General features: G+C 39.0%; 1 protein-coding gene across 2 annotated transcripts in view; it reads right to left on the bottom strand.

The window, feature by feature from the left end:
* Nucleotides 1-20,956, bottom strand: part of LOC129763377 (uncharacterized) — a 244,096-nt gene that overhangs the window by 199,512 nt on the left and 23,628 nt on the right. The window contains exon 2 of one of the 2 annotated variants that reach the window (XM_055762381.1): nucleotides 11,275-12,774. The exons of the other annotated variant lie outside the window; for it this stretch is intronic. Within the exon in view, the coding sequence (XP_055618356.1) occupies nucleotides 11,275-12,709 (1,435 nt within the window). The 5' untranslated portion in view covers nucleotides 12,710-12,774. The remainder of the gene's footprint in view (nucleotides 1-11,274; nucleotides 12,775-20,956) is intronic. 2 annotated transcript variants of the gene reach the window in all.

The following is a 20,956-nucleotide window of genomic DNA, read 5'->3' as shown; positions in this document are numbered from 1 at the left end:
CAAAAATGGCCCTGAAGCCTGTTGCCCGATTGAAACATTTTTTTTTTGAGAAATTTATTAACCTTCTATTATTTTTTTTTATAAATGTTCAAACTTGAGAAAACTTTCTCATAAATTGAATAAAATATCGAAAACTATTATATCTGTCTAAAATAATATTATTACATATAGGTTATTAGGTAGCTGATCCGAAAAATTTTAAGAGAAAGGGGATCATAAAAAATCTTCCACGCTGATGATCAAATCTTAAAAACGAAAGAATTATTGAACTTTTACTTGAGACCGGTTTTTTGCCTTAAAATGACTGAACTGAAAATTCAAAAAGTGCGCACGATGCTTTCATTTGAGGAAAATTTGCATAAAATTATGTTGTGAATACATTTAAATTAGTGGAAGATAACAAGAAGGATAATAGTGTGGCGTCAAGGAAGGAACTGTAGAGTGGTTGGAGAGCTTTCAGTTTATCATGCATTTTTGGAAAATTAATTAAAAACACAAAATTTGAAGTTGGTTCCTTACATTTAAAAGTTGATCCTGGGTTCTATTAATTTGAAAGTTTTACAATTGCATTCTATGCTAAATTTTCTTATCTTTCAAATGAACAGTATAATTATTCTAAAGAGCGTACTTTCTAAATTAGAGTCAGTTCAAGACATAAAATTAGACTTAACAAAAATTCAACAATGTCCTAGTTGAGAATTGACTACATGCGTAGGATTTTTTCATCAAATATGATCCTCTATCACCTCCTGAAATATTCTATAATTTATCAGAACACTGGCTCAATTGTTTTAAGTTGAGGACTAGTGATGCATAGTCCTGCAGATGTAAATATTTATTCCTAGAAATTAATAAAATGAAAATAATTTGGAAAAATGATTTTACACGCAATTCTGTATGAAAAACTATACAGACGTTATTATCATATATTGTTCTCGAGATATAACAAAACGTATAGAAAATTATATTTGATAAAAATCATTTACGCATATCATGGAATCACAACCATTATGAAATCGTTTAATTTTTATAGTTTTGGCTATGAGGGCTATGAATACCCCGTAACTATGAAAGTTCGATCATAGGAAATAGTTGGTCATTCACAATTTACGTGAGATATTTTTATAATACAGATTTCACTGAAGAAGATCCATGATATGAGAGAAAATATATGAACGTTTGACTGGGCAGCACTCTCAGGCTTCTCAATCCGTTTATTGATAAATACGGAGAGAAAATTCTTCCTGTCCACGTGGACTCAGTCTATACCCCCTCCCCCTCTCCGTGGACATTTTCTTACTCCCCCCCCCGTCCCTAAAGTTGTCCACGTGGTATGTGGACAGCTCCTAATGTCTCCTCGAAAAGACATAATGTGTTTTGGATGAACAAAGATACATTTTCCGGTGAACGTCTGGACGGTAAACAACAGCCGAACGACGACACTTGCAGCCACTCACCATTATGTTCATTCAAGCCAGAATGACTAGGAGGTTTAGAGAGGGTAATAGAAAGAGAGGAAAAGAGTGCCGCACTTTATTCCATTCCTACACTGAAGCGCCAACTTTTTAGGATTAGAAAAGTTAGACTATCGGTACATTATTTGAAACCACAGGGGAGAAGTGAACACATTTTCAAAATTTAAAAAAAATTAAAAAATATATGAATGAAAATCATTATTTCATATCAAACACATTTCTTTTATATCTTAAATCTTAAATTTTGAAGTGTGTCGGACAATGAGTTTATGACATTTCATAATAATAATGTGATGTTGTAAATTTTTCTAATTGTGGTTGAATAACGATCAGGACTATGCTTTTTGAGTATTGAAATAATCTTAATCAATGATTTTCATTGAAGGTTTCAAATTCAAGCGTGCTTCTCCGAAAGAGGCTACACTTTATTGCAACTCAAAACTATTGTAGACGGCGCCACTGTATCCCCCCCTTCGAAGATGCGAATGAAATGCTCACAGTCACACGTTCTGACACAGAGACATCTATGTCTCGAACGGTGAAGTTTACTTCCTTTGAATCAAATGATTGACACATTCCGTCAGGGCGCTTACGGCGACCGGAACTCGCTCAATGTGACGCGCCATTAGGATAATAACGACCAATTGAGGGCTCTAATTTTAACCGGAATATCATCGAACCTTCTTGGTTCCGAATATGGTGAGCCACCGTTACTATTGGAAACATGACGAATTAGGAACGATTTAAACAAGGGGAAATGACACACTAAATGTCACACACATACTGAAGACCACTCTTGACGGATGCTGTTTACTGAATATTGATTATCATGCCGCGGCGCGGCGGCCGATGAGTATACACTTAACTGCACTGTGTTCGACGCGATTCGTCCCACACCATGCAAACAACCCAACAACCAAGCCATCATCAAACGCAATGTGTATTTTTTATTATCCGCGATTCGGGGCCCCGGACAGACGGAGAGATGAGAGTACATTTAGTGTCGTTGATGGATATGTAGCTCAAATCGACCACTTCCTACTTAGCGCTCAAATGGTGTTAAAATTAGATCGTATACTACACAAAAACAAAACGGGTTCAACGGGAGATGTCCCACGAATACCCACTTTCGGTGTTTATTTAGTGTTCTACTTCTTTTTTACAGTTTTTATGTTCACAGTAGTTGAGTTTTATTAGAACATATTAAAGTCGATTGAGAACACACATCAATTAAATTTTGGAAGTAAGGATCGTATCGTTTGTAGTTCCCCTGGTCGAGTGATCAGCGCCACGCAGATCATACCGGGAGCTTCAGATTCGATTCTCGCTCGAGCCGGGAGATTTTTCACAAATTTGTTTCCCTTGCCCTGATTTTTGTTTTTCAAAAGGTTGTTAACTTCTTATAGTCTAGCCCAGGGTTTCTTAGAGTGGTCCCCAGGGGTCGAGAAAATACTGTATAAGTTATGTTACGTGAACCAACTCGTTATAAGAATGACTAATATTTGAGTGGAAAGCATTGAAATGTGAGACTTGTATCAAAAATTATGAATTACACTTGAAATTTTCTGAATTTCATATCTATTTATTGATAAGAAAATGATATCAAATTTACTCACTGACCAACCACAAAAATTTTGGGGGGTCGATGGCAGTGTCTTAGAATATCAACAAATATTCACGAGAAACGAATATGATTTTGTTCCAGTGTCTTTTTTTGACTTTTTTTTTTAGCTTGAAACACACAGCCCTCATTATATTGATGACAATAACAAACGAGTTCATTTTGTTCATATCGCTGTTGCATGAGCATTGAGTGAGGTTCATAACTTCGCTGTTATTTATACTTTGGATATCAAAAGCAACAAATTGATATTCATCACATCCGAAACGATATTCGTTCTGGCAGTTAATTTAAGTTCAAAATAAATTTTATTTGGCGAGACGGTAGCAACGGCATATGCAGAATGGATACAACGAGTGGTTTTAGCTACCGTCAAGTCATTTGCGACATCGGGAATTGCATAACGCATTTCCGATTACGGCAACTGCAAAACCCAACCGCACACAGCAGCCTCAGGTTAGAAGTTAACAACAGCCGATATTCATTTGGCTGAAATGAAATTCAGTTCTGACGTTTCCGATAATCAAGATGAAAATGACACTGAGTGGAAAAAATAAACATCAAAACATATTGAAGTACAAAAGTTCATTTGCTCATATTCAATGGTTGCCTGGATCTGTCATTTTAATTTTCGTTTGGAATATATAGGTTTTCGATGCAACCTAGCCCGAAAATCTGTGCATTTGATCTCAGCGAAGATGATTTTTTCCAACACTGGTCGATGGTATCACTTCCCTCTGGAAAAGGGGTCGCTTGCCCAAAATCGTTTGACAATCCCTGGTCTAGCCCGAGAGAAGATTGGAAATCTTCTCCTTCGTTCTATTACACGGATTCAAACATCAAATTCTGTTAGCTTCTAGCCTCCGAAAAGCCGATAAAAAAAACTCAAATTCAACTCTCTCATAAATTTTAAAAAGGCTATATGAAATTTTCATGTTTACCTTAGAAAGGCTGTTTACTGCCCGCTGTCTGGAGGGAGACATCTTTTCATTCCCTCGCCCGGTACAATTTTTGAGCAAGAACGGAGCTTAAGTTGTGAATATTTATTTACACCGACTTCAATTAGTCGCCCGGACTGATTTTATTTTCTTACAATTTTATTCAAAAATTAAACACCGGACATATAGGAAAAAATGAAAGATTTAGAATTCTCATAACTTGATATCGTAAAGATGTTTGAATCAATTGATAGGAAATATTTCTACACATCTATCGCAATGAATAACATTTTATTTTTCTTGAGATAAACAATTACATAATTGTGAAATATCGAACATTAACTAAACGCGCCAAACTCCCCAATTTGATTGGCCCGATTTGTGCTCCTCAAATTACCTCCTTAATTTTACCGACCAATAGAAACAACCAGAGTAACAGCGGAATACGGCTTCCCCTACACAGACTTCAAAACTGAAGGAAAATCGACATTGCATATACATTCAAGCCGGGGACACTTCTGTTCTCAATGCATATCCGCGATGACAGATGTACAGTGTCGACGTCTGGTGGCTAATCTTTATTAGATTAGAAGGCACGAAACCAGTTTCAAAATGTTAAAAATTTGAATGAAATTTCAAAATTTGTTATTTTATCATCTAAAATACGTACTTCTGACTCTTATTTAACCATTTGTCTATATATTTTCCGATATTTTTATTGACATTCTCCTTCATAATATAAAATCATTATCAGACATAATTTCCGTTTCATTTTTTTTTTAAATTGCTATCAATCTATCATATAAAATACCTATGTGATACATAAACATTAATTTTCATTCCTGATTTTTATTTTAAAAGTTTGTTTATTTGCGTATAAGCTTATAAGCATTCTCTTTCGAACAAAAATACCTTCTACTACGATAAGAAACGATGGCCCTAATACGTTTAAAAATTGCCATAGAGTCACTATAAAACCGTGGCATTCAACGTGTTAATGGTATACTAAACGTACTTCTAAAATATGCGCTCCAACTCAAGAATCAATTTATTTTATTGTACGACTGATTATTCAAAATGTGTTTTCTCGGAGAAACGCCTTTCCAAAATGATACGACCAGTAAAGGGTGTTTCACATCAAATTTCATCACGGGAAAAACATTATAGGAGGTTGTGTTCAAGACACGACCGCATTGTTGACGTAGAACTACGCTGTAGTTTAATTCAAATCGCTTGTTTATAACTGCGGATATTATTTTTGACGTAGGACTACGTCTTTCAATTTCTATACCGGGGTGTAAAATCAAAGTTTCGAAAACGAAAGCGTTACGCCGGAGACCGAGATTTTGAGCGTTAATAGCTCCTAAACAACTGAACGAAATGGTATGATAAACACTTCATTCGAAAGATAAAATGTCTACGCGTTATATACTTGTAACTTTTTGATCCAAAAACTTGTTTCAATAGTCTTAAAATTGCTTTCAAAACAGGCTATTGAAATCACCAATCGGTATATAAGCGAGCGGCGCTCGGAAATCCACTCAGTTCTAATTGAACAGCGATTGGAGCATGTTGTCGCTGTTGCGGTGAAGCTCTTTATTTATCATGAAAGCGCGGATGAACGGTGTCACCAAGAGCCTGTTTGTGCACCCTAGGCCAGAAGGGAATCTATCAGGAGGAGAGTGATGCCACAAACGGTTCCCTGGGAAGACATCGCTACACACACATACACGCGCGGCTATTAACAGGTGGTTATCGAGTTGGCATTAACCACTGGTGGGCTTCCAGTATCGAGGAAAATGTGGAAATATCTAATCGTTACTGAAAATAATCTGCCAGTTCCTTTGGGAATTTTCAAAATATATTCATGTGAAAGAGTTTAATTGAATGTTTTCTATCCATGTAACACTGTGACCAAATATGTTTCAATCAAGTGCTATTAACAGGTGGTTATCGAGTTGGCATTAACCACTGGTGGGCTTCCAGTATCGAGGAAAATATGGAAATATCTAATCGTTACTGAAAATAATCTGCCAGTTCCTTTGGGAATTTTCAAAATATATTCATGTGAAAGAGTTTAATTGAATGTTTTCTATCCATGTAACACTGTGACCAAATACATTTGGTTTTGTGGTTTTTCAATCAATCGCAATTAACAGGATAGCTTCAGAAGATTATTCTTCCCCATCAGTAGGATATTTCCGTATCCAATATTGTATGCGCCCGCAATCGATTATTGCTCAGTCGCCGAAAGTTCCAAGCTCAGAGAGTTCATTCCCCTCTAGTTTGCCTTCCAAATTGCCATCGTAAACCACACCTTCTCTCGATTCAATCACACACAAAAAGCATACTTAGGCGATATTCTGGTGGTGAGACACATTCATTTTTCGTGAGGACATCGACAAGACAACATCGTTGCCTAACGTGCTGGAGGAGGTGGACGGCGAAGGATCGACACATACACGCGCAGAACTCTTTCCGTTAGGATGCCATTCAGCATCGAGAAAGTTCCGGAAAGATCTAATCATTGCTGGAAAATAATCTGGCAGTTCCTTTGGGAATTTTCAAAATATATTCATGTGAAAGAGTTTAATTGAAGTTTTCTATCCATGTTACACTGTGACCAAATATGTTTCAATCAAGTGCTATTAACAGGTGGTTATCGAGTTGGCATTAACCACTGGTGGGCTTCCAGTATCGAGGAAAATGTGGAAATATCTAATCGTTACTGAATATAATCTGCCAGTTCCTTTGGGAATTTTCAAAATATATTCATGTGAAAGAGTTTAATTGAATGTTTTCTATCCATGTTACACTGTGACCAAATATGTTTCAATCAAGTGCTATTAACAGGTGGTTATCGAGTTGGCATTAACCACTGGTGGGCTTCCAGTATCGAGGAAAATGTGGAAATAACTAATCGTTACTGAAAATAATCTGCCAGTTCCTTTGGGAATTTTCAAAATATATTCATGTGAAAGAGTTTAATTGAATGTTTTCTATCCATGTAACACTGTGACCAAATACATTTGGTTTTGTGGTTTTTCAATCAATCGCAATTAACAGGATAGCTTCAGAAGATTATTCTTCCCCATCAGTAGGATATTTCCGTATCCAATATTGTATGCGCCCGCAATCGAAAGTTCCGAGCTCAGAGAGTTCATTCCCCTCTAGTTTGCCTTCCAAATTGCCATCGTAAACCACACCTTCTCTCGATTCAATCACACACAAAAAGCATACTTAAGCGATATTCTGGTGGTGAGACACATTCATTTTTCGTGAGGACATCGACAAGACAACATCGTTGCCTAACGTGCTGGAGGAGGTGGACGGCGAAGGATCGACACATACACGCGCAGAACTCTTTCCGTTAGGATGCCATTCAGCATCAGGAAAGTTCCGGAAAGATCTAATCATTGCTGGAAAATAATCTGCCAGTTCCTCTGGGAATTTTCAAAATATATTCATGTGAAAGAGTTTAATTGAATGTTTTCTATCCATGTTACACTGTGACCAAATATGTTTCAATCAAGTGCTATTAACAGGTGGTTATCGAGTTGGCATTAACCACTGGTGGGCTTCCAGTATCGAGGAAAATGTGGAAATAACTAATCGTTACTGAAAATAATCTGCCAGTTCCTCTGGGAATTTTCAAAATATATTCATGTGAAAGAGTTTAATTGAATGTTTTCTATCCATGTAACACTGTGACCAAATATGTTTCAATCAAGTGCTATTAACAGATGGTTATCGAGTTAGCATTAACCACTGGTGGGCTTCCAGTATCGAGGAAAATGTGGAAATATCTAATCGTTACTGAAAATAATCTGCCAGTTCCTCTGGGAATTTAAAATTACATTCATGTGAAAGAGTTTATTTTAATGTTTTCTATCCAAGAAACACTGTGACCAAATACATTTGGTTTTGTGATTTTTCAATCAATCGCAATTAACAGGATAGCTTCTGAAGATTATTCTTTCCCATCAGTAGGATATTTCCGTATCCAATATTGGATGCATAAAACCTTGTGGCTCCAACGTAACGCTCTCGTTTTCGAAGTTCTCCAAATATTCATTCATTCAGAATGAATTCAGATTCAACTTCAAACAAATGATCTCTAAATCAACGATAGTCCTACGTCACTCTTGCGGTTATACCATAGATATAACCCACTTCCTGTTTTTAATGCTACGAAATTGCTACGAAAAAAAATTTGATATAACCATTCTACTAGTTTGGTCGCCCTGAAATGGTTTTTTTGTTATTGTAGAATCACTTGACGATAATTGTTTGATGATTCATTCTTCTGCTCGCAGAACAATACATGCTTGAGACAAGCGCAGTTGTCATCCTTAGTGGAAAATGTTTTGCTACTGGCTAGCGAAACCAAATCACATATAAAATTTCAGAACGACATTTATTTTCTTGGTGACTAAATAAACGAAATAAACTCTATTTGTTAATCTCAACAACCTCGAAAAAAGTAGCACCGATTCATTATGATCAAGATTAGCCCAAATGCAATCCTAGTTGAAAGCAGTTTTGCGACTGGCACGCGAGCCCAAATAAATTAATAACTTAACATAACTTATTGAATAATTTGGTATTCCCAAATAATTTTTTGGTGCACAACCTGAACACCTGCTTCACCATAGTGTCAGTTCAATGCATTGATGACAGAAAACAAACAATGTTAGCTGCTTGGAAAAAGGCAGAGTATTCGCCTCAGCAGAGATTCATTACCAATACCCTAGCATAAATATTTCCCTCCCGCTATCTCCCCTCCTTGTTTATATTCATCATTACGACTGCATAATTTGCAACACCAAACAATCGTCAATCATAGCATAAAAAAATAGGCGATTGTTGCATCGTTACAGGGCCAATGTACTCGGGAGCAGATACAAACGGGGTTTCAGCGTAGCGAAAATGTACCTACTCTTTTACGTACGGGTTATGAAGCACGCACGTACGCACACAAATATCCATATATCGAAGCAACTAAATATACTTGAAGCAACATGAAGCAACTAAATATACACACACTTATCTCTGTTTTGCGCTCTTTTTAACAGAAGCCCTTTCTGTTAATATTGCCAGTCTAGATAAGATTAGCTGTCATCCTTTCTGGCGAGAATTTTCCTGCCGTCATGCGAAAATTCCAGAACATTTATTTTCTTGGTGCGAACCTCAGAACCTTAATGCAATGGCGTCAGTTTGATGCTATGATTGCAATGCTAGATACATCAGCGAGTGAGTAATTTGATCGCGTCCACAGCTCAATCCGAAACGAAGACATGTGATGACACAAAACATGGAGAAACAAGCGATATTCATTGCTTTGAATACAGAAGGATACTGAAAGTTTGCGTTCCTTCCTTGCTAGAGACTTTAAACTTTTTCAGTTCATTCATCTCTAACCTTCAAAAAGGCCATTGGAAAACTTTACTTTATCCATAATATTACTCCTCAACCCCCATTGCCTTGAGAAAGACATTCGATCCCTCGCCGTACAGCTCGCCCAGCAACGATGTTGTTCAGTCGATTTCCTCACGAAGAATGAAAGTTTGCCGCAGCGAGATCCATTGTTTATTCTCTAGGCAAATATTCCCCTTCATTCTTCTTCTTTTCCTTTGTTCACGGAGACTTTACATCTTACGATTTCCCCTTCGTTGCTCGTCGATAGGTTGCTCGTTATTGACAGCTCTGTTCGGGAAAGCACACAAATTGACAGAACAAATGTATGAGGAAATGGGAATGCTTCCAATTTTCATCAATTTAAACTATATACAGACTATGGAATTGTAATGTATAGCATATCAAACAAATCTTAGGGAATTTCCGATTCGTTTGGTATGCAAATCTCCAAAATCCGTTCGCGACAAAACTAGTTATTAAAGTTAATTTTATTTCATAAAAACGTGACCTGTTTTCTGATTTGGTACCCATAATGAAAGACGTAGTTCTACGTTAAAACGCTGTATAAAATTACCCATTTGCTATTTTCTCCTGAAAATTTGGATAGAAGCAGTTTAGAGTGTATTGTTTACACTGTTGTTTTATCGCTGTCAGTTTTTCGAAAATTGGAAAAAAATGGCGTTACCGGAAAGCCACGTCGTGAATTGATTTTGCATCATCATGAATGATGAGGCTTACGTCAAGGCGGAGTTCCGGCAGCTTCCGGATCTACTGTTCCTCACCGCCCAGCACAAGTTTGATGTTCCAGAGGAAGCGAGGACTAGGAAACTTTCAAAGTTTGCCAAGAAATACATGATTCGGCAAGCGAACTGCTCATGTGGCAAACGGAGTGCGCCGTTCGTGACTACAGGGAGATCTACCTCAAGAAGTGTCCTCTGTTGAAGCAACACGTGGGCCCTACGATCTTCTGGCCGGTTCCAGGTTCGTGCCACTATTCAAAGGATGTCCTGAGGTGGTACGAACCCAACGGGGTCACTTTCGTACCCAAGGACATGAACCCCCCACCAACGCACCGGAACCAAAGCCAATCGAAAAATACTGGACTATTATGAAGCAGGCACTACGGAAGCATTCCAAGCTGCAGCCAAATGTTGTGCAGAACCTTATTAAGCGTTAAGGTGCAAGCATACGGTTATGGTATTGAAGTTGAGTGAAATGAATATGCCAAAAGCTTACTAACGGGTTAGAATTTATTGTCTGAAAGTTTGAAAAGGATCGGTCACCTAGGTAACCATCTACAGGGGTTTTTCCGTGATGCAATTTGATGTGGGACACCCTTTAAATTATTATTATCGCCTTCATAATAGGCCCCTTCTAAACATCGTCGAACCCCTTTTTATAGCTGTATTCAGGAATTGCCTTCAGTCCACGCAGCGAATTCGTTTTTCTGTCTGCAATGCTGTCCAAACAGGTCCCACGAAGCGATAATTTGAGTTTCGGAAATAGGGAAAGTCACCCATGTCTCGTCGTCAGTAATTATGTGTTGGATAAACGTGGGAGCAGAATTTGATCGTTCAAGCATGTCTCCAGCCACTAGATTGCTATGATGTTTTGGAAGAAAATTGAGCTCGTTGGGAACTAGTCGTGCTGCGACTTTTCTCATGCCTAAAACATCAACCCAAATATGTTCCGGTACAAGAAATTTTGTTTGCATCCTACGTTGCACAGTAATCCAAAATAATAAGGTGATCAATTTATTTCTATGACTGCTTTTCGGTCATTACTACGGAACTAATTCTAGTACAAAAGAAACGCCACTCACCGTCAAAACTCTGATGAAGCGCTCCACTCGCGGACAGCCTCTTGTTCCAGCTCTTTTTCTTACACCACAGTCCAACCTTGTTCGATTTTACAAAAGTCGGCGAACTGGGCGTCGAATGGGTGCCTCCCTTCCGAGGCGACTCACCACCCGAATCTCCCAGCATTCGTCGTAGCGATCTGGTACTACCGCTGAACAGTTTGCTCAGATTCTTGCCCTTACAGCCACTCCCCCCTTTCGTCGAACCCCCCGCAACGGATCGATCCGTCGAGTGGGAGCTGGCAACACTGCGGGTATCATCCTGTCCGATCCCGTCGAACAGTATCATCGATTGGTGATGACTTTGTTGCTGGTGCTGCAGCGAAATCATCCGCGCTTCCGTCTTGCGGGCGCGCAGGTTTCCGATGTAGCTAGTGCTGCCACTGCTCCCCGAGAAGCCACTGTCCAAATCGGTACACAACATACCGCCGCCGGAGAGCTTCCGCCGGTAGTTACCCGAATCACGCCGCTGGTAGTCGTCGTCCCTGTGACTACCGTCGCCCGGCATCAGCATTGCTTCCACCGAAAGGTTGAGCTCGCCGAGAATCTTCCGGTGGCACTGCTGGACCTGTCGAAATTCCTCCTCCACGATCACGTTCTTGTTCAGTGACATCAGCGAGAGGCGGTTGCTCGAAGAGCCCGAGAGCATCCCATCTCCGCCGGAGCATTCATTCCTCTCATTTTCCTCGTGAATAATCTCCTCGTAGATATTTTCACAGGGTGACCCAGGGAAGCGGGCCCCACTCGTGGCCATCCGACGTGCGTACAAACGGTTCCGCTGGCCGCTGCCTCCGAGGGCCATCAGCGTTCGCATCGAACTGGCACCCGCCGCCGCCGTCGACCCCACACCGGGTGGGGTTTGCCCAGAAGATGGTCCCGCCAGTGGTTCCTCGAAGGGCGGAATGTTGGAGTGGCGGAGGGCTACCCCGGGTTCGTAGTACGCGTAGGAATAGTCCTGATGCGGATGATGGAAACCGGGACTGGGCATTGGGGCACCTCGGGCGCCGGCACCGCCGCCGCTGCCACAAGGTTGAAACAGTTCCATCGTGGCCACAATATTGGTTGGTTTCGATATTGGCGGGGGTGACCCGGTAAAAGTGGAAGAGGGTTTCGAGCTGCCCATCCGGTAATCATTTTGGTAGATCTGCTGCTGCTGTTGTTGCTGGTGGTGGTGATATTGTTGCTGGGGAGGGAGGACACATCCGCCGCTCAAGTAGGAAACACTGCAGGGATTGCCTCCAGGATATTGCGAGCAACATCCAGGACAGCCAGCCTGGACGGCTGCCATCTGGCAGCATCGGGGTATGGCATTCTGCTGCTGCTGCTGCTGCTGCTGGGAGGACGGATGGATTTGGACCTGTTTTTGGTGGAATTTCGGTTGGTTCTTGAGCTTCTTCATTTGGAACGTTTCTCGAATCTTCCTCGACTCAATGAATGAGATCACACCTCATTCGTCGTGACATTCTGTGGAAAGATGAGAAGACTAGTTTTAACGAGAGGCATACACAAAATTAAGAATTAAGTCATTCGAAGCCGCCATAGCAACGACCAGAGGGAAGCGAAACGGCGAATTCACCCCGCTGTCAACTTTTATAGCGGAAACGCGCAATTGACTGATTGCGCAGGAGCGATCAGACTTGTCGCTTACCGCGCGACTCGCGTGGTTTGTTGGTGCTAAAAATCGCCAGTGTAGAAAAAATGTGTCACCATAACACTGATTTAGCTGTCGATCTTTTGCTGTTTTGATTTCACGATTCCCGTGATATCACATCTAGGGATGCTCAAGCTTCAATTCGCTACTTCCAAATCAAGTTCCCCCTCAAGGGGCAAAAGCTTGTATCCCCTTGGTGGCATACAAACTTCGGTTTCACGTTTGTCGCCGTTCGTGGATAAATTGAGATAAATCGTGCCGTTTTGTACGTGACAGGTCCGAACCCTTATTCCGAACCATTTCATCATGCGAGATCCAGTCCATCCGATGGACGTCAACTGGAAACATATCTCTGGGAGCGCAACAGCAAACGCCGAGTGATTTATGATCTCTGTTCGCTTCTATGATCACTTATCACTGCTGTTGCTGCTGCTGCTGCTGGACACAAATTACAGCGTGGTGCGGATGTTCCGCCGCGCTACTGGAAGCTGAAAGTGGCCAAGTGGAAGTTGAATTTAACTAATAGAGTTTTTAACCACTTTCACATGGCAGCCCGCTCGATCGCCTGCCTGCCATCGCCATATCTTGTGCATATGGTTTTGGGTTTTGGTGACGTACAAATGACGACGACCGCGACGGGGTGTGATTTTGGTTGACTTGGTTAAGCGCACACATCATTACCATCATAATCATCATAATCACCATCAGCGGGTGAAATTTGAGAATTGGATCCGGTCGGAAGAAATCGAATGTGGGAAAAAATACCTGATCCATGCTGCAGCAGCAGTTGACTATTCAATTAGTCTGGGGGATATTACAGATTATCTAGTTTTTAGGGACCACAGCTGGGAGTTAAAGTCGAATCATGTGAGATACTTCCCCACAAAATTTTCAAATTTCAATTGGTTTTCTACAGTTTGATATGAATCACAACTTGTTCAATTGTGTTTGATGAATACATCCGTCATGAGTGAGATTATGGGCCCTATTCCAGAAAACGAGTCGAGGAGACGAACGCTCGTCTCGTTTGTTTTGGTATTCCAGATGACGAGCTCGACAAAAAACAGAAAAATAACTCGTCTGACTCGACAAAAAAAAACGAGAAACTCGTCTGAGCCGACGGATTAAAATTCAGTGTCTGAACCAGCGTTGCCAATGTTCCAGTTTAAACTGGATTCTTCCAGTTTTTTTTTCTCGTTCCAGTCATCCAGTTGAACTCTAAAATCTTCCAGTTTTTTTTGCAATATCGTCCAGTTTTATCAAGTTTTTTATATGTGTGCCCTAGTTTTATCCATTTTATGTAAAATAAATTTACAATGATAAATATTGTTTCTCCGTCTTCCTACTTATTCCTTGAGCAATTTTTGACATTTATCATTCTACCTTGTATCGATATAATTTTTTTCTTACTAGTGTTGCTTACATTTCCGAATTCAATACGGTTAAGGCGCAGTGCGTGTAGTGAAAATATACTGTTTTTCAGTAGTGTTTCATCTACCTCGTGGACTTCTTCTTCTTCTTCTTCTTCAATGGCACTAACGTTCCTAGAGGAACTTCGCCGTCTCAACTTGCGTCATTTTTATTAGAACTTAGTTGAGATTTCTATGCCAAATAACACGCCTTGAACGCATTCTGAGTGGCAAGCACTAGAATACGCGTGATCACAGTGCAAGTCGGAGGAAATTTCTTTGACGAAAAATTCTAATCTTTCTAATCATTCTAATCCAATTTGCCTTCAGGGCATCCCGGGATGAATTCTTTCATCGTTACCTCGCCAAAAAGGAATCTGAGTTTGGCCCAGCTTGGATATGATGTCAACAGGCGCATTTACATAAATGAAAATCTCACCGAATCGGCTCGTCGTATCAAAGGGATTGCTCTTAAGCTGAAGCAACGTGGGATAATTCAACTTGTTTACTCCAAGGATGGAACTATTTTCGTGAAGCAGACTGAGGATACACCAGCGCTGCCGATATATAATGTGGATCAGTTAGCGAAGTTTCAACCGGAGAACACCAACAACTGTTGACATTAAACCCCTTCCTTACAAGTTATTGTTTATTCCTTCATTTTTTTTCTTCCCGTCATTCCACTCCTTTAGTTATCCTTGTTATCTTCCCTCCTGAAAGTCAAACATCGACAGACAGTCAGACATCGAATATGTTGCTGCTGTTGCTGCTGTTGCTGACATTGCTGTTGTTCTTGCTGTTTTTGTTGTTCCTCTCCGCCACCGTAGCGGAAGAAATCATTGTTGCATTGTATCGACTTCAATGATATTAGCGATTGGAAACCACATTATTGAATGAGTAGAATATTGATGAATTCTTTTGAAATGTATATTGTTTTGAACATTACTTCACTGCTTATTCCGTTCCTGCCGCCTATTTTGCCTCTTCAGTCCATACTATTGATCACTAAGATAAGATCAGACAATAGGGGGTCTTTTACGGACCAAATTTCTGTCAGTCGTTCTGATTTCTGATTGGTCGATTTCGATAAATTTTGTAAACAAAGTCGATTTTTCCAGTGTTGCCAATAAAAATAAATTACGTTGGGTTTGTATTGAATTTAGAAAAAAAATGAATTTAATTGATATTACGATACTTAGTTTAGAGGAAATGTGAAGGAATTGTATACACGGTCATGTATTGCGAAAGAGTCACAATTTTCAAGTTATTGCTGAATTGCAATGGAGTTGGGCGTCGTTGCTTTGCACGAATCAATGAGAAAAGACTCTCCAGACAATCTTGGACGAACCGCGATGTAAATATTTGTGGGTGTCCTTCATGCAAAAGCCGATCTGTCAACCTCACAATTGCATTCGTGCAAACGATTACACTTGTTTGCCATGGTTTCCAATGTCCGTGTCCTACTTGGAGATCATACATTAACCGCACCATGGTCTTCAGATGAGCGATATCCTCGTCATATTTCATAGGATCATTCAAACAAAATACTTTTTCTTCTGCCCTATTATTGATAAGCTCGAACCATCGAGCAAAGTCTTCTATGAAGCATGCGGTAGTAAGAAGCTCCGGTAATTCTCGTATTTCCGCATGAAACTTCAATGCTGCAGCCACCGTCCTGTTGCAATATTTTGTTGCGTTGCATACTTTCATTTTATCTATTGAAGATGTTCTGTTGTCAAAGCACACATCCGAGGCCGTTAGTCTGTGACAAAGCCGCAACGTGTTGTTTATTTCGGAGTTCACGATTGTGGTTAAATGGTCTCGATGAACAATATTGGATGTTAGCTTTTTTTCACGAACATACCAATCCGGAACTTTCAGGTAGACATTGTTCAACCAGCCATGTACTGTATTTTTAAATACGTGTACGGGATCGGGTATGATCTCTAGCATTCTGTTCTCAGCGTTTGGATGAGGTATCGCAGCATTTAATGTCTCATTTTTGCGACGAATATCGATCCCCAAATCCTTCCACATGCGCTGGTTTTCGGACCCGGAATCTGTTGTTATAAAATGGACACGCAAACTGATTCCCTCTGCTCTTGAAACTGCAGACAATACAGCATTCTTCAAAAACTCTTTTTGTATAGAGTTGCCGGTGTACTCGAAAGCAACCACCTGTTTCCAGCGCGCTGCGATTCCAACTAGCATGAATACCAAAGCTTTACAGGCTAAAGTTTGGGACATAGGAAGCGTTGTTGTTCCAACAAACTGCTTCGTATTTTGGCAAAACTCATTTGCCTCGTCTATGCTCATTTCGTCTAGAACCAATCCGCAGTCCTTTTCTTCAACCGACATTGTGGAGACTATATGTTGTAGCAGCTCGAATATATCTTCAAGAATACCTACAAAATATCATTTCATATATTAACATGCGATGAGACATATGATTATAATTACATACCAGGACTGAAACGAACTCCTTCAATTTGGCGTAGTAGAGTCCTCGTGGATGGGAACGGGAAGCCTTTTTGAATAAGCTTGTCGTATCCACCTTGACATGCAAACCGAATTTGTAAATTTTCCGTAATCGTTTCATTGGACCAACGTTTCACTTTTTTAACCTCTCCTGTTAATAGCTTAATTTGATCTTCTCTGAAAAGCTTCTTCAAGGGTTGCTTTCCACGAATTCTCGAGGTCAGATATCCGCATTTTTTCTTCCATTGTTTTACAATTCTATTAACGGTTACATCAATATAAAATATTAGAAAATAACATATTTTTTGACACACTACCTTTTCAGCTTGGAAATTTGATGTTTCAAACGAAATATTTCTTCCTGTAGTTGTTTATCTCCTTCATATACGTCAACCAAATCATAATTGTTCTCAATACTTTGTATCTCTTCCCATTCCTCATTCGCGGATGCAGCTAAGGTCGGAATTTTCGTAACTCCATTTTCATTGTATTTCCCATCAACAAAATGAGCCTGTATATATACTAGTATTAGGATATGTTTTAGAATTAGTTTTTAATACTTACGCTACATATTCTTGTGCTTGATTTGATTTCAAAGAATGGAACTTCTAATTCACTGTTCACGCAAAATCGAATCCATTCTTTCCGAATATTTTTGTCTTGAGGGAACCGATAAAATTTATACTCAGGATGAGTATCCGTCCTTCGCTCACAATTTAAGGCTTTACACTTCATTTTTATTTTTGAATTACGTTTTGTATGAATAAAATGGCTTCCTAACGTTGTTTTGGTTGTATTCCTGCTCATATAATAAGATAGAATGTTTTGGTTCAGACAATGAGAATCTGCATAACGCTGTAACGGTTGTCAGATTAGATTTATTTGCTAAAAAAAAATCCCAAATTTGTTTTGGAAACGATTATATTATAGATATGGGTATTTAAAAGACTTATTTTATCCTTTTAAAGCATATTTTTGAGATTGTCTATTTGAAAATATGCAATAATCATTGAATTCGCACCAACCAAATGTTACGATTCTTTAAATAGAAATTTGAAAAATCCGATATTTTATAATATTTGGCAGCTCTGGCATCTTCATGTCATGGCTTCGTTTTTGGACGACGAAGAAGAGTAAGAAGCCAGTTGTCTGGTCTTGTCTTAGATTGATCATGTTTATGCTTTTCGATGTCGGTTAATCAGATGAACGTTGTACGAGCGGGACAAGGTGTTGCTGATATTCCACGAGCTGTTATGAATGTGGCATTACTTGACGATTGTATAAATGTGTGTCATATGAACGTACAAAGCTTATGTGCTCGTCAATTAACCAAGTTCAATGAATTTAAGCAATGCTTTACCGACAGTAAAATTGATATAATTTGTTTGACTGAAACCTGGTTAAATGAGAGTATCTGTGATAGCATAATTGCTATGGATGGTTATCAACTATTAAGAAATGATCGACGGTACAGTGGAGGTGGAGGCGTTTGTATTTACCACAAACTAGATCTCAATTGTAAGGTAATCGATGTTTCAGAGGTGGTAGCGGAGATGGAAGACCGTAATCGAACTGAATATATGTTCATTGAAGTTCGGGTGAACAATAACACATTTCTCGCGTAACTTTTGAAAAGGTCCAATGTAACATTTTCGCCAACTCGAGAAAAACGTAGTTGAAGACCCGAACATTATTTCGCGAATTGTCTTAAAAGCTATCAATCTTTATCACTGTTTTCACCACTAGCTGTCAAGAATAACTTCGTAAAACCAATCGTAACTATTGTTCCGTGATTTGAGATTAAGGTTGATGCCTCGGAGCGAAAAATGTTACATTGGACGTTTTGACTGCCCGCGTTTGCACATTGAACATATTACGTTGCACTATAAAAATTTGAAACTAACTAATAAACAACAATCCAAATATCAACATTTCGTTCTAAAGACTGATTATTATTGTTATCACTCGTTGAATTGCACTGAAATCGATAACAGCACCTGTAAGAAACAAATTCCAAAACGACCGAAGTACGACTGCGAATTGTTTTGACTGCTTTGTTACTTCGGACGTTTCGGCCATCGGAGGAAAGTGGCGTCCGAAGTAACAGCCGGGTGCTTAAAATTCGAATCTGTACATTGGATATTTTTTGTATCGGCGACAAAAAGATGAAGAAGAGAGATACGTGAACGATTGTTTTTGTAATACATTCAATGATTGAAAACTAATAGCGTGCATCCATTAACTCGATTTGTTTACATTTGTTACATAGGACCTTTTCAAAAGTTACGCGTGATTTCTTCTCGGTGTTATTTATTCTCCCCCTCGGATAGACTGTTCTATCTTCTTGGACCAAAAGCTTTCAGAATTGTCTCTTAATTACTCTAATGTAATCTTGACGGGAGATTTCAATACTAATTTACGAAATCCTGGCGGTAGAACTTCAAGTTTTTGTAGCGTTTTAGAAAATTATGGATTTACCGTCGTCAACAATGAGCCAACACACTTTTATTCGAGTGGAAGTTCATTAAGGGGGTATTCTAGTGTAGAGACACGAATTTCGGACGTTTTTTCGAACTCCGTAAAAATAAAACAAACAATATTTTTACTATCCATTATATCATTATTCGTTTATCTATCTTTCAACAATAAAACAAAAATAGGACGGAAAAAAAATATTCATAATTAGAATAGTTACATGCTGGTGAAGTGAGGGTGTTCAAAAAAAAGTTGTGCCATGGCGTACACGATTCCAGTCCTTCTGGTTAACTGAAACAAAAAGATCGAACAGATTCTGAATCAGTAAAGATGTCGCTATGGCATGAACCTCGGACAAGTCAAAAACATGGGTTTTAACAAAATGGCGGCCGTTTGAAAACAAAAATGCTGTTTAAAACGTTTTTTTTTGCGTTTACCGATTTTTTAAAAATAGTAAAATTAAAAAGTTTTAATTTTTTATTGGTTCATGCGATAGAGAGATGTATGCAGATTATTTTCATATAAATTTGACATAAATCGGTTCAGTAGAACTTGAGATATCGTGTACGCCAGTTAGAAAAAAACTAGTTCCGAGAGAAACGCGTTTGAAGTTCATTGTGATGGCGGTAACAGGTTAGATACCACATCACTAAGATGGCTCTAACTAGGTAAATAATAGGATTTTCGATAAGTCCTTTCTAGAGTATATTCTTGAATGCCTAAACTAGAGAAATATGGTAAAAAAAAAATTTCGATTTTTTCAGATTTCTAGACTAGAATACCCCCTTAATTGATTTATTGATAACAAATGACACTGATTTCGTACTAAATTTCAATCAAGTTGCTGCTCCTGGTTTCTCTCAACACGATATTATTTTCTCATCCCTCAACATAATTCGAAGTGATGAAGGTCATCAGAAGTTTTTTTAGAGATTATAATCGCATTGATTATTCTTTGTTACCAACCACGCTGGTAAATTTTGATTGGTCCCGACTATATAGTATTACTGATTCCGACTTAGCTCTTGACTTTTTTAATACGAATATGGTAAGTTTCTTTGAATTTTTTGTCCCTCTACGACCAGTGAGGATCAACTCAAGAGCAAAGTGGTTTAATAATGACATATTGAACGCAATGATTGAGAGAGATGTTGCGTACAGACTTTGGGTCACTTCATAAAATGAACAAGATCACATGCAGTTCAGAAGGCTACGTAATCGTGTAACTCATTTGATAAACAAGGCTAAACGTAACTACTTAAGGACTTTCATGGAATCTGCTAACTCTAGCAAAGAGATGTGGAAAAAAGTAAAGCATTTGAATGTTGTTAGTAGCTCTAATTACAGCATAAAGTTTAACAATTCTCCCGATGAAGTAAATACATTTTTTGGGGACCATATGAGAACGCTGATGGTTTCAATTTTTCTCCTTTTAGTAACTCGGAAATTGTGGCGGCTATCTCATCTATAACTTCCAATGCAATTGGCTTAGATGGAATTCCCTTAAAATTTATTAAGCTAATCCTGCCCTTCGTTATAGCTCCAATTTCCTATCTGTTTAATTTGATTATATCAAGTGGTAAATTTCCTCGGGCGTGGAAGATCTCGAAAGTAATTCCAATTAGGAAAAAAG

This window comes from Toxorhynchites rutilus, chromosome 1 (genome assembly GCF_029784135.1).
Source record: "Toxorhynchites rutilus septentrionalis strain SRP chromosome 1, ASM2978413v1, whole genome shotgun sequence".
Classification (NCBI taxonomy): Eukaryota; Metazoa; Arthropoda; class Insecta; order Diptera; family Culicidae; genus Toxorhynchites; species Toxorhynchites rutilus.
Note: the sequence above shows the minus strand (reverse complement) of the source record. Positions and strands in the feature narration are given on the sequence as shown.